Genomic DNA, 27,503 nt, shown 5'->3' on the forward strand with positions numbered 1-27,503 from the left:
GTCTATTTTTTTATTTAAAATACATTAGTAAATATTTATATGCATGTGTGTGTTTAGTTGTGATAGTGGTTTGTTTTTTTATTTAATATTTAGTTACTTATAAAAAGTTACAGCTTTTAAGAGTGGATAAACTAAGACAAATGAAGGGTGATTTGATGCATTGCTGAGTAATTGGCATTTTTATGTAGTAAATGGGGCAGTTACTATGATTGGCTGGAGCATACTAATTTTTCTTGGAAAGTATATTGGTCACAGGAACAAATAACATTAAGACCATCTGGTATATTTCGTGGATCAGCTAGTTAACAGACAAGCAGGTCCACAGAATCCTAGAAGATGTGTTAAGGGCTTAAATTTGTTTTGACAAAACTGATTTGGGACTGTAATATCCTGGTTGTAGATAAACACTGGGTAAATGCTGAGAAATTTCTTATTAACATGTGTCAAATACATAGTGAGGATCCCTGTGAGATTTGGTCTGCATAGTAGATTACTGTTCCAGGCAAACATTATTTACTGTTAAATGAATTAAATAGCATGTAAAATTAATGAGCCACTTTTTTCATGTAATGTGATCATTTCAAAGTCAGAAGGAACAATTATATAATAATAAGGTAATATAGCAAATATAGGATTACGGAACAGTTACAGCTCTCTTTTGGGCTCCCTTGGTTGCCATGGTATCTCCAGAACCTCTTAACACTGATGAAGATCATACCCTGGGACCTGGGGTTGATGTATATTTGTATAAGAGTGGAAATATGTTATTCCCTTGTGAATGATCTTAAATCAAATTCTGACACAGCTATTGGCTGATCAAACGCAAATTCATCAACAACCACTTTAAAAAATGTGCATCGAATTGCTTTAAAATATAACACTGCAATTGTAACTATAAACGACATTTCTGTAAGTAACTAGAGAAAACACACACTGCTTTACAACATACCATTCTCTTAACTTTCAGTAATGTTTTATTATGACATTTAAAACAAGAGACAGAAAGATAGAAAAAAAGGGTACAGTAATAGAGAAGCAAAGTGCACAGCAGTTATATTACAGTACCAGACAACATTAATTTGACAGGATAATGTGCTGAAAAACAACATACCAGGAATAATGTTATAAGGGGTGAAAAGAAGGAAAAATACAAGGGAGGATGGGGAATGTCAATGAGGAGAGCAAAGTATGACTTCCTAGTAGAGATGTGCGCCGACCCCCGTGTTTTGGTTTTGGATCTGGATCTACCCTGGTTTTGGATCTGGATTGGTTTTGACAAAACCTCACCTCCGTGTTTTGTTTTCGTGTTTCGGTTTTGGATCTGTATTTTTTCTTAAAAAATTATAAAAACAGCTAAAATCACATAAAATGGGCCTGTTTTTGTTCCTATAGTATAATTAACTTCAATAACATTTATTTCCAGTAATTTCCAATCATTTTTGACCACCTCACAATATTATTTGCTTCATCTAGTTAAGGTAACATGTTGCAGTTCAGTTTCTAATTTCCAACACGGATACAGTGTGTTATACAGTGTGGGTTGGATACACCAATAGTGCACTTACTGTGACAGCAGTGTCGGCAGAGCGGGGTTGCTGACGGTGTCCTCCTCAGTACATGGAATGGCAGTGCTGCGGTGCTGGCAGTGTCCTCAGTGAAGGGTACCGGTGATGTCGGCAGTGCGGGGGTGCCAGCGGTGTCTTTAGTGCAGGTTTGCTGGCTGTGTCAGCAGTGCGGGGGTGCCAGCGGTGTCTTAGTGCAGGTTTGCTGGCTGTGTCGGCAGTGCGGGGGTGCCAGCGGTGTCTTAGTGCAGGTTTGCTGGCTGTGTCGGCAGTGCGGGGGGTGCCAGCGGTGTCTTTAAGTGCAGGTTTGCTGGCTGTGTCGGCAGTGCGGATGTGCCAGCGGTGTCTTTAGTGCAGGTTTGCTGGCTGTGTCGGCAGTGCGGGGGTGCCAGCGGTGTCTTAGTGCAGGTTTGCTGGGTGTGTCGGCAGTGCGGGGGTGCCAACGGTGTCTTTAGTGCAGGTTTGCTGGCTGTGTCGGCAGTGCGGGGGTGCCAGTGGTGTCCTCATTGCAGGTTTGCTGACTGTGTCGGCAGTGCAGGGGTGCTGGCGGTGTTGGCAGTGCGGGGGTGCCAGCGGTGTCCTCAGTGCAGGTTTGGTGACTGTGTCGGCAGTGCAGGGGTGCTGGTGGTGTCCTCAGTGTGGGAGTGTCGGCAGTGTGGGGGTCGCTGACAGTGTCCTCAGTACGTTGGGCAGCAGTGCAGGAGTGTAGGCAGTGGTGGTGTCGGCAGCGGGGGATGCTGCCAGTGGGGGTGCCGGTAATGTCGGCAGCGGGGTGTGCCGGCGGTGTTAGGCGGTGGGGGATGATGGGCGCCATCTTCTTTTCTTCTTTTGTGCTGTTTTCAATGGGCTTAACGCTGTTTGGCTGAGAGCTGTAACAGACAAAAAACAAAACCTTGCGACTCGACAGAGGGGTCGCAAGGTTTTGCCTCGGGTCAGGGATCCGGGGCAGGCAGGGAGATCTGAGCTGTGCTCGGATCGCCCCGGATCCCCCAAATTCGGGAGGGTTCGGATCTCTTAGATCCAAACCCGCTTATCTCTACTTCCTAGCAGGCAGAGGAGAGGTGGGGAAGAGATGAGAAAAGATACAATACTTGCTATTTAACTGCATGAGGTGGGAAAAATCTAGTCACTTTTTCCACACAAAACATATTAGGCATATCCACCAAGATGCTTGTCTTCTTCTTTACCATTCCAATCCACTTTCCACCTCTGTACAATCTAGCCTATGGGACAATTATTCACTATTCATGGGCTGACTGGTTGCACCCAGGGACTAATAAAAACCCTCCTTTTTATGCAAAATGTTCTTCTATTCTGAGGTTCCTTCAGGACAGGGCCTGCCCCAAGTTTATTACCACCCTATGCAAGATTTTTATAGATTCCCTCCATTAGAACAATATTCCAAACCAGTGGATATTATTCAGGGGAAGCTGCCATGTGGAAAGCACTGATGGCGCATAATGGCATTTGGACAGCACATAAGGCATGTGGACAGCACATAAGTGGCATGTGGAAAGGAATTATGGCACTTAACGGTATATGTAGAGCACATAAAGGACATGTGGATAGCACATAAGTGGTATGTGAAAAGGACTGATGGCATATAAGGCATAAGGACATGTGGACGGCACATAAGGGCACGTGGACAGCACATAAGTGGCATGTGGAAAGGAATTATGGCACATAAGGGTATATGTAGAGCACTTAAAGGGCATGTGGATAGCACATAAGTGGCATATGAAAAGGACTGATGGCACATAAGGACATGTGGACGGCACATAAGGGCATGTGGACAGCACATAAGTGGCATGTGGACAGCACATAAGTGGCATGTGAAAAGGACTGATGGCACATAAGAGCATGTGGAGAGGAATGATGGCATATAAGAGCATGTGGAGGGGTCTAATAGCACACATGGGTACGTGGGAGAGTTTGTGGGACATTTAAGGGGTATGTGGAGTAGTATATTCTGACGGGTCCCAGAAAACATAGGACCCCAATATTTTTTTTACTGTGGCCATTTTATGCTAATAACTCTCCACGGGTGAGAAAAGGGTTAATTGTTTGTTGTCAGCGAGACGTTTATAACACAAGGTTATCAATGACAAATATCTCATGAATAGAGTAATTGCCCACAACACACTAATGTTACTAAAAGTATTAAGTAGACAGTTCATTAATATAAGGCATGTGGACGGCATATAAGGGGCATGTGGAAAGGACTGATGGCACATAAGGGCATATGGATAGCACATAAAGGGCATGTGGACAGCACAGAAGTGGCATGTGAAAAGGGCTGATGGCACATAAGGGCGTGTGGACAGCACATAAGTGGCATGTGAAAAGGGCTGATGGCACATAAGGGAATATGGTCAGCACATGTGGCAGGGGGTGTAATAAACCTCCTGCTGCATTTACATAATAGCAAGGATCACAATTGCAAAGCTACCTGCGTGCAGCTTTGCAATTGCCACCCTTGCTGAATCAGGCCCTGAGTCTGAAAGGAAGTGGAGAGAAAAATAAGCAGGGGGAGAGCTGAAGGATAAAAGGAGAAGAACCCAGTTAAAGGAAAAGAAAGTGGAGAGAGAGAAAAGCAGAGGAAAAGAGTAAAAAAAAGAAATCAAGCCACTGTAAGTGTATGTTTAGAATTGTATTTATACTCTTATTTTCTATTTCTGTGGAAAACAAAATATGGTGGGAGGGAGCTCCTGTTAGTAATATCTCTCTCTCTCTCTCTTTCTCTCTCTACACTTTGGGGGATATACAGGGGCATAATGGGTGCAGGGTGTGCGGGGAACATGGGCCCCTGGGTCCAGGGGGGCCCCGCACCACACACCCTGCACCCATAATATCAACTCTCTGGAGTCCCACGTCGGCGTGGGGATCCGGTGCTGTAAAACGACTGGAAAATGGCCGTGCGCAGTACAGGGAAAATGGCCGCCACAACCATTTTCCCGGTGACCTGTGCATACATCATATACTCTAGGCACACTCTAGTGCCCAGAGTCTATAACTCCGGCGCTGGCCACGCACAGCTCAGTGCGCTGCCGGCCGCCAGGCAGAGAGGAGGGGACCCGTGTCGGAGACTGCACACGGGCCCCCTCCTCTCTAGAAATGCCCCTGGAGATATGTACAAGGTGCTAAGCGTCAAATGCGCTTTAACCAGCGCTATTTAAAACTTACATTGAACATCTACTGTATATGTATGTTAGTAGATAACATAGAGAAAATCACTTTTCTCTATGATATCTACAAACATCGAATGATTTTGCCATCACCATACTATTGTATGGCGAAGAAATCATGCAGATGTTGCTAGAAAACAATAAGCGCACTTTTGTGGCTTATTGTCTTTTATATATCAGCAGGCTTACCTGCTGGCATGTATACTGTGCAGTGGCAGTGTCCGTGCCGGTACATCTGCGTAATGTTGGCGAGATCTCTTGTATGGGCATTGGTGCTAGCCAGGAGGCACGATACAGTGCTATGGGACTTGCAGGGATCGTCAGAGGTGGGAGTTTTCTCTCCCCTACTCTGGCACCCGGGTTGTTAATACATCTCGGAGATATTGCTTCCTGCTTCACCTCAATGAGAAACAAAGCAGAAAGAGCTATAGCGAACGATAAGTACCGCAATAATACATCTCCCCCACTGAGCTTAACTACATTTTATCCAGCACACTTCTAGCTAAAGGTTACCTACCTCTGTACCAAAATCTGTAATATACTAACATAGGGCCTGATTCAGAGAACTATGCAATGCCGATGTTCCACGGAACTGAGCGATTATCGGCAGACTGCTCATGTGCGGCATTCTCATTGCGCATGCGTCAAGGTGCCGCTGTAAATCCACACGCAATGAGGATTCCTTTGCAAAGTGATTGACAGGAAGTGACTGTTTAGGGGTGTTAACATGGTGTTAGTGGAAAGTGGTTGTAAAAAGGCAGGCGTCTCATGGTCATTCTCAGGGCGTGTATCTGACTGCTGCAAGCCCTAATGTTTGCACCTGTACATAATCTTTAGCATTATGTGAATTTTTGTAAAAAAATTCTTTATACATATTATTTTTTGCATTATTTATTTTTATTATTTGAAATCTAAAATGTATAATAAGTATCTTTGGGAAATTAACACCAGGCCTGATTTTTTTTTTATTAATAAATATTTATTATACCAAAAACCTCCATTTAAGGATGAGCCATTACTTATGGGCCAGTGCTCTGGACTTGCCCCCCAGGCTAAAAGGTGCCAGCTAGCCCCTGCCGACAAGGGTCGGTATCCTAACCCTATCGGGATGCATCAGGATTTTGACTGCTGGGATCCCTAGTGCCGGCATCCCGTACTCAACCCATTCTACATAACAGGTATTACGCTTATATGAGTGTAAAGCAGACATAGCTCAATGGCTGCATACGTGCAGAAGGTAAGCTGGGTCAGAATCCATCATTAAAGTGGTCTTGTAAGTAAAGATGTGCGTGGATCCCTATATTTTGGTTTTAGTTCTAATTCATCATTATAGTTTTGCCAAAACCACCATCAAGTGTTTTAGTTTGGGATCTATTGTTTTTTCTTTATATTGATAAAAACAGCAAAAATCATGTAATTTGGGCCTGTCTGTGTTCCTATAGTATTATTAACCTCAATAACATTCATTTCCAGTTAATTTTACCCACCTCACAGCTCACTATATTTTTCACCAATATTGGCTAAAAGCTGGCTGGTTAAAACAGAGCAGCGGCACAGAGACAGTTTAAAAGAATGTAGCACATCTATGAAACATTGCAACACAGCAGTAGCAGATAGGATGGCAGTTCAATATATACAACTTGATAGAAAGTATGTAAGGCAGGTAAAGCATTGATTGATTGATTGATTGATTGATTGATTGATTGATTTGTTTGGGCCCCCACAAAACAAGCTGCCAATGGGCTTAAGGCAGCTGACAGTGTTGTTAATCATCTCTACAATTGGAAAATGTCATTCTCATCATCACCCTTATCAATGTTAATATTATCATCACATAATATTAGCTCTGGAATCCACCATTACAGAAGTCTCTGTATTTTGATGTAATTGGCGACAAAGGTCTCATAGAATTGTAGTTAATTTTTATGAACATCCGTTATTCCAAATTTGTAGGAAGTAGCCTCCTAAAGCCGATAGCTGAAAAGGTTCCCGGCTGTGCTTAACACTCTGAGTACACACCAGAGGGTGGGCATCTTACGTAAAGCAAAGCTAGTTTGTACAAGGGGCTCCAAATTGCTGTTTTTTCTTTACAGTATTCAAAGGGACTGAGTGACATGCTAATTTGTACATTGTCATTAAAATAATTGTCCACATTCTACTGATGCTTAGTGTATCAGTCACAGTAGAGGTGTAAATTTTGCCAATTTTAGGGGTTTTTTTGGTAGTAAATATCCCTATATTGTTAGAGGTAATATTTTCTTTAATGTTGTGAAAAATTGTTCAGATTTCAGGTGCACTTTCTTAAACCTTCTTTCCACTTGACCACTGGCTTTAGTAGATGTTGAAGTACTATCATGACTGGCAGCAACTGCAGCACTAGTACAGGGTTGCTACTCCTGCTCTTCTAACGACTGATCAATGATTGGTTTTGCTTTTGACCCCAGCCCAAAAATTTGTTTTTTGCACTTGAGAATTGTTTTGGGGTGTAGATGTTGGGGACACCACTCCACACAGAACACTAATATATGCTGCGTCACTCATCTGAACACACACTAAATAAATGCACAATATTCTTTTTTACATTTCATTACAAAAGACTGCAGTTTTTTTGTTTTAGACAACAGGAAAAAAAGTTTGTCTTACAATTTTTTAATATAAATGGAACTCATCAAAATGAAGCGGTCATTTTGTGGTGCAGCTGCCTCATACACATTAAAGTGTACTATTTTTTGGTCCAATAATAAACAATTTGGTATACTGCAGTGATTTTCTAGAGAAATAAAAGTTGCAGGTTCACTTTAATGGCACCCTAATGGCATGCACAACACAGTGTTTTATTTAAATTTTTTTAACACAGTGCCTGAACACAAAACACAATGCCTCACAGCGCTCTTAGCAATGGAACACTAATGACTTTTTTTAGTGCAGTGTCTGAACATACAACACAGAGAACCTCACAGCACTCCTAGTAATGGCAACACAGTGTGGGTTTTTTAACACAGTGCCTGAACACAAGTGTTTTATTTTAAAAATATTTTAACACAGAAGAACACACAGTGCCTCACAGTTCTCCTATGGCAGTGGCACCCTAATGGGTTTTTTTTTATAACACAGTCACCCATTAACATAGTGTTCCCAATGGCTATTTTATAACACAGTACCTGAAAACACAACACAGTGCCTCGCAGTGCTCCTATGGCACTGGCACCCTATGCCTTTTTTTAATAACACAGTGCCCTTTTAACACAGTGCTCCAAATGCCTTTTTTTGAAAGAAAAAGTGCCTGAACATACAACACAGTGTTTTTGTTAACACAGTGCCTTAACACACAACACAGTGCCTCACAGTGTCCCTATGGAGTTTTTTTTTTAAAATAACACAGTGCCCTTTTAACACAGTGCTCATAATAGCGTTTTTAGTGCCTGAAAGTGAACACACAACACAGTGCCTCACAGTATTGCAGCCCACAGTTAACACCATCTTCCTCCAATCTCCTGTGTGAAATGACATTCGATCACAAGGGCAAGACTTTTAAATGCAATCTGGACAGAACTTTGACCCGGGGAGTCTGTTCTGATCCTTCCACTGGATGGATTTGGACAATAACTTTACAGAGTTATAACATTGAAACCCAGAAGACATACTATGGGGTTGAGGTCCTGGTTGGACCTCGCATTGGTGTATGCTGGGCAGAACTTTGACCTGGGGAGGCTGTTCTGGGCCTTCCACTGGATAGATTTGGATGAAAAGTTCATAGAGGGCTGGCAATTGGTCTGGGATGTCTAATGGAGTGGTTGGAGTCCCGTTGGACCTCATAGCAGAGTGCACTGGGCAGAACTTTGACCCAGGGACCTTTCCCGGACCAAGGGAGCCTGTTCTAGGCTCTCCACTCGATGGATTTGGATGTCATCATATAATAAAATGTAATAACTTCAAGATACACCCCTACACTGATTGAGGTGAAACCAAGGTGAGGTGGTCCAGTTGGATCCTGGCCAGGTTTTAGGGGGTTTAGGGTCCTGGTCAGACCTCCTGTTGGTGTACGCTGGGCAGAAATTTTACCCAGGGAGCCTGTTCTGAGCCTTCCACTGGATGGATCTAGATGAAAACATCACAGTGGGGTGGCAATTGGTCTGGGATGCCTAATGTAGTGGTTGGGCTGCCATCCAGACCTCATGGCGGAGTGTGCCCGGCAGAACTTTGATCTGGTGAGCCTTCCACTGGATGGATTTGTATGACATTTCATAAAACATAATGAAGATATAATCCTGGGAAGCACTGGGTAATTCAGCTACAAATTAAATTTTCCCTTTCCATTGCCTCAAGCTTGAGTGCCCAGCTATGGAAAGTGCTCACCTTATCCTCTTGCCCACAAAAGCCAGACATAGAGTACAACAGTTGCTGTTCCACCTATTGTGTATGTCATGTTAAGTGTGCTTAGAGTCTAATGCAGCTGGGTGGCATAACATAGGGATGAAGGGATGTGGAAATTGCCCAACAGTATAAGGTACAGACGGTTTATAGTGAGTACATTATGAAGTCTACAGTATACTGGTTTAGTCTTGATACAAAGTGATAATTTCAAGCAGTGCTCCTGGAAGCCACCAAAATTGCAAGGACCATGACACAAAATGCAGTGTGTAACACTTTCATACTGTAGATAGCTTTGCCACCCTCAAACCCCTGTGAGGTAAGTGATGAATAACTTATGCTGGCTTAAATTTTTGTGGAAGGGATCATTCCAGCACGATGTGTACAATAAAATACATTGTTTATAGTGGTTTAGAGTGTAATGCAGGTGGTGGCATACAGTATCAGATGAAGGGAGGGGGAAAGTGTGGAGAAATGCATAAAGTTGAACCTGAAGTTTAAGCCAGGTGTCTTTACACCATGTAGTGACAGTATACAGTACAGATGGCCTGTAATGAGAACAATACACTGTCTAGTGGTTTAGCGTAAAATGCTGCTGGGTATCATAGCACAGAAATGTCAGTTGGTGGGAAGGGAGCAATGTATTGATTTACAGTTAGGATGTGTTCCTTAAGAATATTGAACTTGAATTGTTCTGTCTCTATTTAATACTGGGCAATGCTTGAGGGGCATGCGTCTTCTGGGCAACGCTGATATGTAATTCATACACCAAATTATTTAATTCTTTATTTAATCCTGTACTGATTAAGGTTAAACAAAAAATTTACATTGTTCCTCTCCGGGCCCCAAACCCGAGGTGCTGGCTCTAAAAGGCGATCACTTTATCCACTAGCCCACACACACACCAGCCATAGTAGATGAGACACCTATTGTGCATCAATAGTGGTTCATAGTATAATAAAGCTGTGTGCCAAAACATGGAGAGTAAGTGATGTGGAAAGTGCAGATCAATATATAGAGTTGAGCAAAGTATACCTACAATAATCTCTTTTTATAAAAAACTGCACGTGCATCTTTCTGCCAGTCGTTTTTACACCACGTAGGGGCAGTATACAGTATGGATGGCCCATAATGAGTATAATGTCTATAGTGGTTTAGTCTTGACACATAGTGATCATTTCAAGCACCTGGAGGAGTGACTGTTACACTGCCTGAACGTGATTGGCCAGCCTATCATGGATGTAGTTTTCATCTGGGGAGCATTCGCCACCCAGCGGTTAAACTGTGTACTGCATGGCATGTAGTCTTTCACTGCATACAGTACACCACCCCAGTACGTATATTGACATGCTGTGGCAGGGAATCCAGAGTCCATGAGCAAAGATGTAGCAGGACACATCTGTAGTTTTGATAATAAATGATGGTTAACTTGGACATTTTTGCAGAAATTCATAAATAGACTGCTAATTATCTTGACTTTATATAACAATCAGGTTAGTCTGGAGAAGGTTACATGCAGGGAAAGTTTATATATCAAATATTTTTCAGGGTTTAATTAGTATATTTCTTTTTGGTATGGAGACTCCTCTTGAATATAATGTTTAGCTTGAAATTAATGCTGGGTACACCCTTGGCCAACCCAGTGGCCTACTGACTGTCCTGCCGACCAAACAGCCGATTTGGTAAGTTATACACCCTTACCAAACGGCCACTTAAATTTGCCCGCCAGGTGTGATATATTGTGTTGGCAGTACCTGCAGCCGGTGTACGGGTTGGTCAGTGGGTGGCCCGTGCACACAAGCAGAGGTACGGATATAGCAGCAAGATATATCGGCATTGACTGTGCTTCAAGGCTGACCTGATATGTCTGTGAACGTCGTTGTTCACAGATTTATCGTCTGTACACACGGACAGATGCACCTAGCAAAACTCAAATATTGTTTGTTGGCCGTACGAATAACATATTGCATACTGTGTACCCAGTGTTATTTAGATATTTTGATGAAAAGTAACCTTGTACTTGGATTAAATTGTTTATTTAAAATATAATATGTGAGATTTCATTATATAATTTTGCATCCAGAAAAAAAAGTTAGAGTGATATGTGGTACTGTATGTATTTAAGCATTTAATTCAATTTTAATGAGATATATTTATCTTTATCATATGTGCTAAAAGGTTAAGCATCAGCCCAGTGTTTTTTTATGGCCTGACCTGTACTGTGGACACAAACTGTTTATACCAGCTTTAAAATAATATAACAGATGTCAGTGAAAATTGGGTCTGTAATGAACACAAAGAAACCTTTTTGATCTTGTGCAATAAAAGATTAGGATTGCCCTGCAATTTCTACTATATATCCTGTCTGTGTCTGCTTCAGAGCATACAGTATATACTCTGGTAAGGTTGTATCAATTCCATAATAGACTCTTATTACTTAGCTTGATTTTACAGTTATGTTCCCAATATAAGTAGGTGTAATGCTTATTTGTTAGTATTTTTCCGAAGATTAAAAAAGAAAAAAATGTGCTGAAACATGATTTAATGTACAAATAAATGTAAATATCCATTGTCCATGATTAATTAACATGAGTTGAATACTATAGAAATATACAAGCAACACAGGGCCTGATTCAGCAAGGAACGCAATGCTGCGTTTGCACACACCCGGCCGATGTTTGCAATCTGCGCATGTGCATAAGATACAGTACGCATGCGCAAACTAGCTATTGAGATGGGAACTGCGTTCGCAGAGGCTACACAGACCCAGAGTACAGTGATTGACAGGAAGTGCCGTTTGTGGGTGGTGAGGGGGGGGTGGTCGGTCAAACGCAGGCGTGCCTGTGCATTTGGACTGCGTTTCAGGGGCGTGCATAATTAAGCCCTTGCGTCGGTGGACGCAGCCTGAGGTCTAGTTGAACGCAGGAAGTCTTGTTATGTCTGCGGGAAGGTAAGGTCAACAACTATTGTGCATATGGGTCCGATGGTTCTCGATGCTACCGATGTTTCCGCTGTTTTGTCAGGTATAGAGGACGCAAGTAAAGGGAAGTGGGTGGTATTATGTAGTGCTGGGCATCTGCTTATTCTGTTGTGATTGCCGTGCGTATGCATCATTAGCATATTCTTGTAGCGGCCATTGCGTGCATACGCATCCGTGCGTTCCTTGCTGAATCAGGCCCACAGTGTTTTGAGCAAATGTTTATTAATTATCAATGAAGTGTGAGTTTTTAAGATTTAATGATTTAATGAAAGCAAAGATGTGATTAGTCTGATTGGTTGTTATTGTATGGGACCAAATCGGCAGGTCAGATATAGCTGCAGAAACCTTGAATTTGCACACAATAGATCCCTGGTATAAGTTATGGCATTTTTACAGTACAACATACAGTATAGGTATTTATTTTGTAAAAACTGTACTTGCTATACTATGCTCACTCCATTGTAATTATATCTAAAGCTGGGTATGCTCCTACGATGGTACGACCCAGCGCACGATCTGCTGTAGGACAGCGCAAGGTATCATTACATGCTGCATGTAACTACATAGCATCATTTATTGAATCGTCCTAATGGACGTGCAGTACAGTAGATGGGACAATTCAATGAACAATGGCCGGGAATGATGGATCGGGCATACACACACCTTAGTGGTGCCTAGCCCTAACCTCCCCCCCCGGTGATGCCTAAACCTAACCTCCCCTTCGCACACCCTAAACCTAACTCTCGTGGGGGGGTGCCTAACCCCAACCTTTCCCACCCCCCCGTGGTGCCTAACCCTAACCCCTCCTTTCCCTAGCCTAACCCTAACCCTCCCTGGGGGGTGCCTATCCCTAATCTCCCCCGGGGGTCCCAAATCCTAACCCCTCCCTTATCTAAAGGCCAGAGAAAAGGGACAAAAATGATGGAGCCAACAATTACATCAGATAATGAAGAATAATAGCCAAAAGTAGTCAAATTACGGCCAAGTTTCAATTACCATTTAGAAATTAACTTTATAATGTGTTCTAAAACTGCTTTCTGAACCATCAATCACTTAGACATGTCATTGGCAATAATACACGTTAGTCTTAGGAGCATGGTAACTCTTCCAAGGGCCTTATTAATTAATTTGTGATTATGTCCACCACAACTAAAACATTGCCAACAACTTTAATGATAGTGTTTCATGAGTCTCAGTGGGATATGCAGCTTCTTGAATAGCACCCTGGGAGAGTTACATAGCTGGAACACCTACAGTACTACCAATGTTAAAATAACCAAACATTTCATTTGTTTCTATTTCTACAGGGAGATTATTAAATATGCCAAGTAAGAGTGCTGATAGACCCTAGAATAATACTTTATTTTTTTTTAACATAAACAAATTAAAAGGATTATTGTGCCTTTCATCTTATAATCAAAATCAGCAGTTGAATGTTTGTTATTAAAAACAGTGTAATTTTATTTTGGAACGATCCACATTATGCATGAGAAACATCTGTGTGTTCTGGCCTTATGTATACAGTATATGTCTTCGCAGTTCTACAAAGAGATGTCTGCTGGAACCTATAAGAAAACAATAAGTGCATGTATAGACACTTGTATAGAAGATTTATTATTATTTGCTGGCAAATTATTACATTCAAAAACATTGATTTATTTATTCAAAACAAGTAATGTAAGATGTTTATATAGTTTATTTTAGGTCTTTGTAGAAGTAAAAGGTTTTAATTGAAGTTAAAGATCAAATAGCGACAACGACTATGCATTGTACATTGGATGTCGCACTACCCATAATATCATTGGGCATTTAATCAGACACACACACCAATGTTTACGGGAGGGACCTTAGACTGTAGACCCTTACTACAAGTAATGAGAGGTGCTTCCATACTGAGTGAGAATTTTTGTACATACACAGAGAAATAGGATGTAGGTGCACTATACAAACATTACTATACAAAATTATAATAAATTTTGCATCAAATAAGAGAGAGTATTTTTGCATAATTTTGGCCAAAGTTATTGGCTTATTCACCACGTCCAGGTAACCTCATCATCGGGAAAGTCCCTAACAATCAAGGAGATCAAGTCTAGAGCATGGGACACCTCCAAGCCCGCCCAACCAAACCACCGCAAGGCACCACACTAGTGAAATAAAACAAGTGAAGTGGTAAAGTGTATTAGATAAGTGAGAGCAACTACTTTATGTTATCTCTCACAGGGGTGAGAGATAAAAGTGTGAAAGATGTTACATAAAAAACAAAAACAAAAAGAGTGATATAAAATAAGTGAAACATAGTGATGTCTTGAGCGACCAAGCCAAAGCAGCTCAGGGAGTCCCACGCCCCAAAACCACCCCACACCAGACATAATATCTAAATTTATGAATTTCTTACCTGTTATTGTGCCTTGTTCAGTGTGCAGTCTGAAAATGCTAGGATCCCTACTGAAAAACAAACAGTGGCAGGTGGTAGGGGTGGTGCTAATCTAGGCTGAAGGAGTCTCTTTACCTTCTCACACCATTGTTACTTTACACGTCACATACATTATATCTCAGCAAATTTGTATTTTTAAATATCCATGCCATTTTGGTTGCACTGATTAAATTAATATCACCCATGTACTCCAGTAGAATAATTTGACTTGTAAATACATTATTTAAAAAAAGTGATAGTATGTTTTACCAGAGAATATTTTTTTTGCAAAGTAGCTTTCAAATGTGGGAGATAACTATCTGTGGCGTATGGTATTTTAACTGAACAATGTAGATAAAGAAGCTTGTTTATGAATTAACACTTATTACAGCAATAAGCGTTTCATTATTGCTGAAACGCTACGGTGAAAGCTATCAAGAGCAATAATTGTGATTTGATACGGAACCCTTGTTCTGCTCTACTGAGGCAGGCCATGCATGGAACTGGAAGCATGACATTTTTAAGAAAATGTTACTTTACGTTAGGGGTGAGCGGGTTCGGATTTCTGAAATCCGAACCCCCCCGAGCCCCCCCGATCCGAGTCCGATCCGAGTCAGGCTCGACTTTTCCCGCCTGACTCGGATCTGAAATCGAGGCAAAACGTCATCATCCCGCCTTCCGAGTCTCGCGGGTTTTGGATCCTATATAAGGTATCCGCGTCGGCGCCATTTTCTCACTCGGCTGTGGACAGTGAAGAGGGAGGGTGGGAGTTAGGGCTGTGTAGTGTAATGTAGTGTAGTGCTGCTGTTGTCCACTACTTCAAAGTCCATAGGGGCTGGCTGTGTTGTGCTGTGCTGCTGTTGTTAATAGGGGCTGTGTCCACTACTTCAAAGTCCATAGGGGCTGGCTGGACTGTGTTGTGCAGTCAGTTCTCCATAGGGACTGTGTCCACTCCAAAGTCCTGTGCAGTGTCCCAGTCCTAAAGGGGTGCTGTAGTGTTGTCCAGGGGGTGCTCTGTCCATCAGGGGTGCTCCCCCCAAGTGCTAAAAAAATAGTATATTTTCTGTGTTTGTGAATTGTGTGCGCAGTAGCCGCACGTGCATCAACAAAGTAGTGCCAAGCGTGCGCCTGTGTCATAAGTAAAGGGCCGGCTGGCTTGACCGTTAAAGGGTGCTGTAACCCCCAAAGTACACTCCAGTCCAAACCAAAAAAAAAATTATTTTCTGTGTTTGTGAATTGTGTGCGCAGTAGCCGCACGTGCATCAACAAAGTAGTGCCAAGCGTGCGCCTGTGTCATAAGTAAAGGGCCGGCTGGCTTGACCGTTAAAGGGTGCTGTAACCCCCGAAAGTACACTCCAGTCCAAACCAAAAAAAAAATTATTTTCTGTGTTTGTGAATTGTGTGCGCAGTAGCCGCACGTGCATCAACAAAGTAGTGCCAAGCGTGCGCCTGTGTCATAAGTAAAGGGCCAGCTGGCTTGACCGTTAAAGGGTGCTGTAACCCCCAAAGTACACTCCAGTCCAAACAAAAAAAAAATTATTTTCTGTGTTTGTGAATTGTGTGCGCAGTAGCCGCACGTGCATCAACAAAGTAGTGCCAAGCGTGCGCCTGTGTCATAAGTAAAGGGCCGGCTGGCTTGACCGTTAAAGGGTGCTGTAACCCCCAAAGTACACTCCAGTCCAAACCAAAAAAAAAAATATTTTCTGTGTTTGTGAATTGTGTGCGCAGTAGCCGCACGTGCATCAACAAAGTAGTGCCAAGCGTGCGCCTGTGTCATAAGAAAAGGGCCGGCTGGCTTGACCATTAAAGGGTGCTGTAACCCCCAAAGTACACTCCAGTCCAAACCAAAAAAAAAATTATTTTCTGTGTTTGTGAATAGTGTGCGCAGTAGCCGCACGTGCATCAACAAAGTAGTGCCAAGCGTGCGCCTGTGTCATAAGTAAAGTGCCGGCTGGCTTGACCGTTAAAGGGTGCTGTAACCCCCAAAGTACACTCCAGTCCAAACCAAAAAAATATATATTTTCTGTGTTTGTGAATTGTGTGCGCAGTAGCCGCACATGCATCAACAAAGTAGTGCCAAGCGTGCGCCTGTGTCATAAGTAAAGGGCCGGCTGGCTTGACCGTTAAAGGGTGCTGTAACCCCCAAAGTACACTTCAGTCAAAACCAAAAAAAAAATTATTTTCTGTGTTTGTTACTTGTGTGCACTGTGGCTGCACGTGCATCAACAAAGTAGCAGCGCCAAGCGTGCGCCTGTGTCCCATAAGTAAAAAGCCATCTGGCTCATTTATTAAAGGGTGGTGTAACCCACAAAGTGCACTACTCTCCAGCAAAAATAAAAAAATATTTTCTGTGTTTGTGTGCGCTTTAGCCGCACGTATATATCAATATAACATAAATGAAGGACCAAACTTTCTCCGATAAAAATAAAATAGTGAAAGATCAAGAACCACTTCCTCCTAGTGCTGTTGCTGCTGCTGGGAGTTGTTCATCATCCCAGAGAGGAAGTAGGAACATCACTACTTTTACTAAACAATTGACCCTCCAACAGTCCCTAGCGATGAGGATGAAGTACGACAGCAGTCAACCTGAAGCAAAATGTATAACTGAGGCCTTGACTGCTATGTTGGTGTTAGACGTTCGTCCGGTATCCGCCATTAGTGCAGTGGGATTTAGACAATTGATGGAGGTAGTGTGTCCCTGGTTCCAAATCCCGTCTAGATTCCACCTGCATCCTCAAAGCAGCAGCGACAAGCATGCATCTGTCTGTTAAAGGGTGGTGACACCCTCAAAGTGTGCTACACAAACAATAAAAATATTCTTCTTCTTTTTTCTGTCTTTGTGAAATGTGTGGGCTGTAGCCGCACCTGCATCCTTAAAGCAGCAGCGACAAGCGTGCGTCTGTCTGTTAAAGGGTGGTGACACCCTCAAAGTGTGCTACACAAACAATAAAAATATTGTTCTTTTTTTTTCTGTCTTTGTGAAATGTGTGGGCTGTAGCCGCAACTGCATCCTTAAAGCAGCAGCGACAAGCGTGCATCTGTCTGTTAAAGGGTGGTGACACCCTCAAAGTGTGCTACTCAAACAATAAAAATCTTCTTTTTTTTTCTGTCTTTGTGAATTGTGTGGGCTGTAGCCGCACTTGCATCCTCAAAGCAGCAGCGACAAGCGTGCGTCTGTCTGTTAAAGGGTGGTGTAACCCTCAAAGTGCGCTCCACAAACAATAAAAATATTCTTTTTTTTTCTGTCTTTGTGAAATGTGTGGGCTGTAGCCGCACTTGCATCCTCAAAACAGCAGCGACAAGCATGCGTCTGTCTGTTAAAGGGTGGTGTAACTCTCAAAGTGCTCCAAAAAATAAAAAACTATTTTTTTAATGTGTTTGTGACTTGTGTGCAATGTAGCTGCACTTGCATCCTCAAAGCAGCAGCGACAAGCGTGCGTCTGTCTGTTAAAGGGTGGTGACACCCTCAAAATGTGCTACACAAACAATAAAAATATTCTTCTTCTTTTTTTCTGTCTTTGTGAATTGTGTGGGCTGTAGCCGCACTTGCATCCTCAAAGCAGCAGCGACAAGCGTGCGTCTGTCTGTTAAAGGGTGGTGACACCCTCAAAGTGTGCTACACAGACAATAAAAATATTCTTCTTTTTTTTTCTGTCTTTGTGAATTGTGTGGGCTGTAGCTGCACTTGCATCCTCAAAGCAGCAGCGACAAGCGTGCGTCTGTCTGTTAAAGGGTGGTGACACCCTCAAAGTGTGCTACACAAACAATAAAAATATTCTTCTTTTTTTTTCTGTCTTTGTGAATTGTGTGGGCTGTAGCCGCACTTGCATCCTCAAAGCAGCAGCGACAAGCGTGCATCTGTCTGTTAAAGGGTGGTGTAACCCTCAAAGTGCGCTCCACAAACAATAAAAATATTCTTCTTTTTTTTTCTGTCTTTGTGAATTGTGTGGGCTGTAGCCGCACTTGCATCCTCAAAGCAGCAGCGACAAGCGTGCGTCTGTCTGTATTACATCGGTGACAGCATCCAAGTAGGCATGTCAGACTGTCCGTACCTGTACTGGCAGGAAAAAGAAGCAATTTGGAGGTCCCTGTTCAAACTGGCTCTATTTTACCTGAGTTGCCCCCCCTCCAGTGTGTACTCCGAAAGAGTGTTTAGTGCAGCCGGGAACCTTGTCAGCGAAAGGCGTAGGAGGTTGCTTCCACAACATGTGGAGAAGATGATGTTCATAAAATGAATTATCAACTCTTCCAGGGAGACCAGCCTCCAGAAGGTACAGAGGGACCTGTGGTTGTGGATTCCAGCAGTGACGAATTAATACTCTGTGAGGATGAGGATGTACACAACACTGAAGAGGGTGAGGAATCGGTGGATGAGGAGGATGAGGAAGACATCTTGCCTCCGTAGAGCCAGTTTGTGCAGGGACAGATTAATTGCCAGCTTGTTTTGTGGGGGCCCAAACGAACCAATCATTTCAGCCACAGTCGTGTGGCAGACCCTGGCGCTGAAATGTTTGGTTTGTTAAAGTGTGCATGTCCTGTTTATACAACATAAGGGTGAGTGGGAGGGCCCAAGGACAATTCCATCTTGCACCTCTTTTTTTTCTTTGCATTATGTATAGTTTGGGGCCTAGTTTTTCAACCTGCCATCCTGTCTGCCACTGCAGTGTCACTCCTAGATGGACCACGTGTTTGTGCCGCCCACTCGTATCTCTTAGCATAGTCATCCAGCTACCTCGGTGCAACCTTTTGGACATAAAAACACTATTGTGAGGTGTGATGTGTTCAGAATAGACTGGAAATGAGTGGAAATTAAGGTTATTGAGGTTAATAATAGCATAGGAGCAGAAAAACCCACAAATTCTGTGATTTTAGCTGTTTTTATGCTTTTTTTCAAAAAAATACAGATCCAAAACACAAAACCCAGAACCCAAAACACGGAAGGGTGGTTTTGGCAAAACCAATCCAGATCCAAAACACGAAGAAAGATCCAGATCCAAAACCAAAACACAAAACACGAAAAGTGGCCGGTGCACACCCCTACTTTACGTTAAACACAAAAACACTCTACACAATGGGTGGTATGTGTGTTTAAAATACTAAGGTTTTCATTTATTAAGCCTAAAATCATGCTGAAAGAACTATTTCTGCTTGCTTTAGTCAATTTTAAGTATCCTTGTAAAGCAATTTAACAAATTCCTAATGCAGGATGGAGATATCAAAGATATTCCATGTGTTAGACAAAGTAATGCTGCAGACCACAGTCACCTATACTCTCAATGGGAACTGAGGTCTTGGATTAAAATTTTTTTGGTGCTTGGCCCTGAAAGCCAACGTCATCTTCATATGGTGTCAGCCTATGTAGTATATAAGCTACAGTTTTGCACTGGCAGCCACGCATGCACAGTAGGTAGGCTGGGTCAAAACCTGGAAGTAAAGTGTTTGTAAAAGTGCATTTATATGTATATATTTTTTTGGATGCAGCTTGAAATGTCCATTGATTGGTTGACAGTTATGTCGACATGACAATGTCAACAAGGGTAAACTGTCAATGCACAGCATGTTGACAGTGAACATGTCTACATGGATGATATGTCAAAGTGATGAACTGTCGACAATTGGTTCCTGGTGGTCTAGTGGTGTCTTACCTTGTCCTGGTGGCTGTAACAGTCCCAGCGTCTAAATCTGGGTCATGGCAGTCATATGAGGATTTGTTCCAGAGGCAATTTCTCAGCAGCAGTGTTTTAGTGAGAATTTTCTCCACTATCCCTGAGCGTAATCCCTACCCCTAACCCTAACTGCCATCCTCCCGCAGCATAATCTAAACCTGTCCTTCGCAGTGTAACCCGAAACCTCCCGGGGGCGCAATAGCCTAACCATCGGCATCCTCAGACTACATTTCACTTGACAACAGTTCAGATGTCAACCCTGTGAATGTGTCGACAGTCTGAGAATGTGGACATGGTGGCTGCCGACAGTTTGAACCATGTTGACATTCTAAGGTGACATTGTGCTGTTATGGTTGGGTACGGGATGCTGGCACTCGGGATCCCAGCAGTAAGAATCCCGACGCTGGCATCCTGACGGGGTTAGGATACCGACACCTGTCGGTAAGTATTCTCACCCTACCCCTAAACCTAACCCTCCCTTCCCACAGCCCAAACCTGACCTTCCCACAGCCAAAACCTGACCATCCTCTCTGCAGCCTAAACCTAACCTCCCTCCTAGTGCCTAACCCTCTTCCTAGTGCCTAACCCTCCCCCTAATCCCACTACTTAACAATGGGATACCGGCGGTCAGGATGCTGCCTTAGGAATTCTGACTGGTACTGACAGATAGGATTTAAACTACATCCCATGGTGTTGCATTATGAATGTCGACATGTTACCTTCTTACTGGATATCTATATACAAGCCAGGTTTGCATCAGAAGCAACAAATGTGCATACCATAGGTAAACCAGCTCTGACCTCTTATTATAGGCAGGGATTTTTTTTCTTTTTGATAAATGGCTGAGATAATATGTTTTATTGCTGCAAGCAAAGTGTGAAGGGTCTTTAAACAGACCCTTAACTTTACTAATCCAGGTGTATCATGACTGTGAATAATAAAACATTTGCAGTCTCATTTAAAGATATCCAGTGGGAAAAGATATAACACATTAGAACCATACATGTAGATTATAAATACCAGTATTTGAAATGTGTGCTTATAAAATATAGTAATATGATTAGTAACTTGCACAACAATCATACCTGTCAACATTTACCATTCTAAAGCTGGGATATTAAGAGCCACACCCTTATCCAGCCAAGCCAGGCCAGCCCAATAAATACCTATATTATGGTACTGTACTATTAAGTTAAATGTGCACATTTTGTTTAAAAGCTTTAATCTTCATGTGAATACTCTACACAAGCTTACATAGCTCAGATATTACAACTGTAGGGCCTGATTCAGAGTTGAACGTCACACCGATTTTCATGCAGTTGAGAGATTATCGGTGGTCTGCGCATGTGCCACAGCCACATTGCGAATGCACGGCGAATAAATTGTGATCCCACTTGCTGTAAGGATTCACTCACAATCGATTTACAGCAAGATACCGTTTTGTGGGTGGTTATGTGGAGTTCCGGCCAAAACAAGGGTGTGTCGGGGCCACTTTCTGGGCATGTACTAGCCAGAGTCTGCAATCGCACAAGCAGAGAACAAAACTCCAGTGTCTTAGTTACCACGCCCTTTCTGAGTGACCATAGACTCACTCGAGAAGTCGATGTTTTAAGGATCTGCGTCAATGCTGTGTTTGTGTACACAGTTGCAGGCAGCTATGAGGGCTCCGATGTGCATCTCAATACAAATTCCTCCAGCTAATGCATTAGCATATTGCGAGGCAAAAAAATGTGCAAATGCGTTTGCATTAGAGTACAACTCTGAATCAGGTGGTAAACACAGTGTTTGTACTTCCATAGTCTTCTGCAGACATTTCATTCTTCACAAGTCCTAACAAAGCATCAACCACAAGTAACACATTTGTTTTATTCAATAAATGAATATAATTAAATGCAGGCTGTAGCCCAAATATAGAGCATTCATATTATACATCTGTCATTCTGTTAACTGCTGGTGCTTATTATTGACATGAAAAATGTGTTAGTTAAGGTCTAAATGTATTTTGTACAAAGTTACAGCCGAAATCTAAGCAGGAAAAGATGCACACATGAAACAGCTCATTTACTGTATATGCATCTAGGTTTGTATATGGAGCAACAAATGTATTATACTATGCACCTCAATAGTGCAGTTAAAGCAGAACAATAAATTGTGGCTTGACAGTGTTAGTAGTAGGGGTGTGCACCGGACACTTTTCGTGTTTTGTGTTTTGGTTTTGGATCTGGATCTTGGATCTGAAGCTCTCATTCGGGAAGTACCGTTCTATAGAACGGTACTAAGTTCGTGGATCGCGTTTTCGTTTTTTTTTTTTGCCAAGTCCGGGGATGCCTACTTTGGAACGAAGAGGACAGAACCTCGCATAGGAGATGGTGAGTATGTTTTTTTTCACAGGTCCCCTAGGGATACTTTACCGGACAAGTGGACCGATGCTACAGGTTACATAGGTGAGTATGTGTACATGTGTGTGTGTGTATGTATGTTTAATAAACTTATACTGTCACGGTGTGTGTGTCCTGTGTTTTTTTTAAACATTTTTTTACAGGTGAACTACAGGTACTAGTGGGCCCTTAATGCCCTGCATGCTGGTACTTGTGGTTCTCCAAGTACCAGCATGCGGGGCAGGCTAGCTGGGACTTGCAGTTCTACTTGTAAAGACAATGTTTGATATTCTTTATTTACACCACACCACACAATCAACCCGCCACCCACCGCCACCAGGGGTGGCGGGGATAGCCCCGGGCTATCAGCATGGGCCTGGGGAGCCCTGGAGAGGGTGACCCCTTTATTGGGGGGGTCCCCAGCTCTCCAGGGATCCCCGGCCTGGGCTGACTAGCGGTCAGGGCTGATGCTGCGGCTGGGGGGCCCGGTGAAAGGGCTCCCCTGGCTGTGGCATCAGCCCCCCGCTAGAAAAAGTCCAGTGCTGGTTCTGGAACATACAGGGGAACCCTACTCATTTTTTTCCCCTGTATTTCCAGAACCAGGACCGGATCAGAGCCCAGAGCTGGTTGCGCAGAATACGGGGGACCCCTACGTCGTTTGTCCCCCGTATTTTGGCAACCAGCTCTGGTTCTGACTAGCCCGGTGCTGGTTGTGTTTAAGTACAGGGGACCCCTATGTCGTTTGTCCCCTGTATTTAAGCACACCCAGCACTGGGTCACTAATGCCCGGGGCTGGTTGCTCTTTTTTGGGGGGGGGGCACGCCATTTTTTTCTCTTTTTACACAGGTTTTTTTTTTTTTTTTTACCACAGCAGCACAGACGGGTCTCACGCACCCGTTAGTGCTCTGTGTCAATGACACAGATGCAAGTAGCACGGATCTCCTGGTCCGTGCGTGCATCTGTGTCATTGAAATACACAGCAGCACAGACGGGTCTCACTGACCCATCTGTGCTCTGTGTCACTGTCAATCACACAGATGCATGTAGCACGGATCTCACGAGTCCGTGCTACATGCAAATGAGCACCATAATGCTGATTGGCTGAGAGCCGTGACAGACGGCTCTGTCAGCCAATCAGCACTTTGCCCATTAAAGGCAAAGGCATTTTTTTTAAAATGGCCGCTCGAGGCAAAACCTCGAGATCCGACAGCAGATCTCGAGGTTTTGCCTCGGGAGAGGGATCCGGGGCAGACAGGGAGATCCGAGCTTGGGCTCGGATCGCCCCGGATCCCCGAAGTTCGGGTGGGTTCGGTTCTCAGGGAACCGAACCCGCTCATCCCTAGTTAGTAGCAAATGTTAAAGTTGTATTCCCCATTTTGTACACAAAATATTAGTGTAATCAAGTGTCACCTCCAAGTGTCTTCACACTGTTATTAATAATTGCAAAAGTTGCTTTTACCACATAAAATGGAAGTGAATACAAACATATGTCGTGTTCCCCTTTGAAAAGCAAATTGCAATATTCTGCTGCAGTGGAAATGGAAGCCTCAATTAAGTAGTGCAAATAGTGCTATATTATATGAAGGGAATCAGTATTTAATGGCGGCGGATCAAATACCGACAGCGGAACCCCAATGGACCTAATTCCCGACTGGGGCTGGTAAGTAACCTAACCCTCCCCTCCCCCCCCAACCCTAACCCTCCCTTAGTGGTCCCTAACCCTAACCTCTCCCTTTGTGCCTAACCCTAACCCCCCTCCCCGCACCCTAAACCTAACCCTCCTAAAGGGGGTGCCTAACCCCCCCTAGTGGTGCCTAACCCTAACCACCTCTTTCCCTATGCTAACCCTAACCCTCCCTGGGGGTGCCTAAACCTAAATCCTCCCGAGGGTCCCTAAACCTAACCCTCCCCCCCACGGCTAGACGCTAAGACACCCGGCTTACCTTCATTTGGTATGCCGGGTGTCGGTACTTTGTAGTGGGACTAATGATAGGCATCGGGATTTCGATGCCTATTTTTAGCCCCTTGTCAGGCTGTCAGTGTCGGGATATCGGCGGGCGGGATAGCGCCTGTCAGTATCCAGACTGCATCCCATATTAATTCAAGCAGTATTGCATGGCTTCATATAATATTGCAGCCACACTAATGCTCCTAATTTTACCTATTTTATAACACAAATTGATACTAGACTATCAGGTCATAAGGAGCAGTGTACTAACACTAATTGTCCTAATTTCAGCTTGCCTGACCTCAATGTGAGATTACACATACATTGTCTCATTTATAAAGATAGGACTTTTGACTGGAGCTACTTTTTAATGTATTTATCGGCTTGATCTATTCTCTGGGCCTAATTATATGTTTGTGGAATAAGTTCAATGCACCTGAACAGTGTTTACATGAAACGAGATTACCTCAGTTGTGATTGTAATTTACATAATCTATAACAATAAATATTACTTATTGCAATCAAAAGCAATACTTGACTCGTTCAGTGGATACATACAGTGACAGTGTGGGAGTGAGAGCATTGTACTGTTTTGTTTGCAATAAATTAGTAGTGGAACAGAAGCTACATTCTACTGGATGCCCTATACCCCATTCTGATACTTAGGGGTCAATTCAATTAGCTGCGATGAACTCACGGGTGCAAGTCATTGTGGCAACAGCCGCACTTTATGGCAGCCCAAACTCACACAGAAGTGCAGCTGCAAGCAAAATTGCGCAAATTATGGCTCAGAGCGCCCCGCTCTGAGCCCAATTGGTAAGCATTGCAGCTTATTTTTGTTTTTACCAGGAAATGTTTATATTGACCTAGAATATTACATACTAAATAGGTCAACTATATGGCTGTAGACCATGACATTTTGACTGCTTTCTATTGGCAGTAAAAAACAAAATAATACTCATTGAAAATCCTACAGTATGTCCTCTAATCACTATATTATATTTTAACTTAGTACAAAGAACACATTGTAAAACTTTATTAACTTAAATGGAAATGATCACTGTTTTTGTGAAAACTATTACTCTCTGTATCTGATAACTGTATATTTGTCACATTCTATTAAATATTTATTTTATTTATAAAATATTTATATTGCTCATATTTTTATTTATAACATATTTATATTACTCATCTCTGCATATTCAGGTTTGGAAATATCTTGGGATGGAGACAGCTTTGTGGAAGTTATGGCAGCTCCTCATCTGAAAGGAAAACTCTGTGGTCTGTGTGGTAACTACAATGGACACAAAAGAGATGATCTCATAGGTAGTGATGGAAACTTCAAGTTTGACGTGGATGACTTTGGTGATTCGTGGAGGGTGGAATCTAATGAGTTCTGTAACCGCCCTCGTAGGAAGACTGCGCCTGAATTGTGTCAAGGTACTGTGAAAGTGAAACTCCGAGCACACAGGGAATGCCAGAAGCTAAAGTCCTGGGACTTCCAGAACTGTCACTCCACAGTTGACTATGCCATGTTCTACAGGTAAGTTCTAAATGAAACATTTTGTTCTGCCCTTAGACTGCTCTTACATCAATATAGACTTCTAAGGTGCTAACACAGTTCATGATTATAGGACAGAACAGCAAATAAAGCCCCAGATTCTTCATCTTGAGTAACTTTCATATTGTACTCTACCGTAAAAGCCAGTTTGTTAGTTCTGCCATGAGGCCTGAACACATATGATAAACAGTATGTGCCAATCATATAGCAACAGTGCTTAATGTGACATGTGGTCCTGTTCCTCGGCTGACCTGTTTATTATTGCCTCATCTGTACCTTTTACTCTTATGTGTTTAGCTGAAATGGTGCACTGTCCATTGGCCATAGTGCGCATTAATATATATTTTCATTATTGCTTAATTTTGATGAAGGTATCTATGCAAGTGTGTTGCTTCATCTGATTCTCTGAGACTTGGATTTTGGTCAATGTTGAGAACGGATATATATTTAGCATTATCGCTCCTCTGTACCTGTGGGTCTAGGATTTTATCTCTGAACACTTGTTTATGTGGATGGAGGTGATGACTTCAAGGTGTCTGTATGAGAATGATTTCCTAACTAAAAGCAGCTTTTAGTGAAGAGATTGGCTGTCTTATGTGTTAAATATTTTTTCCTTTACTGTTTACAACTTCTCCAGGCAGGGATGTTACTAGACATTTGTGCATTCCAAAATGTTGAGGTGGCTCCCCAAGGTTTCTAGAGAGGAACACCTTAGACTCTTCTGTACTCCACTCCTCTCACTTATCTTCCCAAGCCAGCTGTCCCCTTTCATCTGCTGCTCTGTGAAGTTCTGCACATTCTGCTCAGAGAGGAAGGGAACATCTTTGTGGCCTGTCCCCGCTGTGCAGTGCTATGGTACCAGGGGAGCAGGTGAGGATGACCTAATGCATCCAGTGAACTGGGCAGGATCCAGAAGGCTTGTTAACCTTCCCTGGAGTTCAGAAGTTCCTCCCGAAATTCAGGGCTCTCCCAGATATTCTAGGAGATTAGGCAGGTATGGGTAGTATGCCAGATATTTTCTGATTATATTAAAGTTACCCCATATGTGGAAAATGTAGAAGAAACTTGTTAAACTACAGCCATATTTTATAACTTTTTTTTATATATACCTACTGCATAAGTCTTGGCATCTCACTTGAATTTCTACGCTTTGCCATAAAATATCCTAGCAAAACATATTCCAAAAGAGAATAACACACACCGTAATTGTTAAGGTTATTTTTCCTTCCAAACTTCAATAACGTTTCATTAAGATCAGAGCTTTTACAAAACTCCAGTTTTTATAACCTAGCTTGTAATACAGGATTTTGATGTTTCCATCAAGTTCAGCAGCCCCCTTTGCTAGATGTATATGTGCAATTCTTATGTTCATAGATGAAGTTTCATATCAATAATTGCTAACCTCCAAGGTATGGCACAGGGTATCATATTGCTTT

General features: G+C 42.7%; 1 protein-coding gene across 1 annotated transcript in view; it reads left to right on the top strand.

The window, feature by feature from the left end:
- Positions 1 to 27,503, top strand: part of BMPER (BMP binding endothelial regulator) — a 292,874-nt gene that overhangs the window by 218,088 nt on the left and 47,283 nt on the right. The window contains exon 13 of the mRNA XM_088464418.1: positions 25,713 to 26,049. Coding sequence (XP_088320544.1) covers positions 25,713 to 26,049 — 337 coding nt within the window. The remainder of the gene's footprint in view (positions 1 to 25,712; positions 26,050 to 27,503) is intronic.

This window comes from Taudactylus pleione, unplaced genomic scaffold, assembly GCF_031769625.1.
Source record: "Taudactylus pleione unplaced genomic scaffold, aTauple2 ptg000054l, whole genome shotgun sequence".
In the NCBI taxonomy this organism is placed as follows: Eukaryota; Metazoa; Chordata; class Amphibia; order Anura; family Myobatrachidae; genus Taudactylus; species Taudactylus pleione.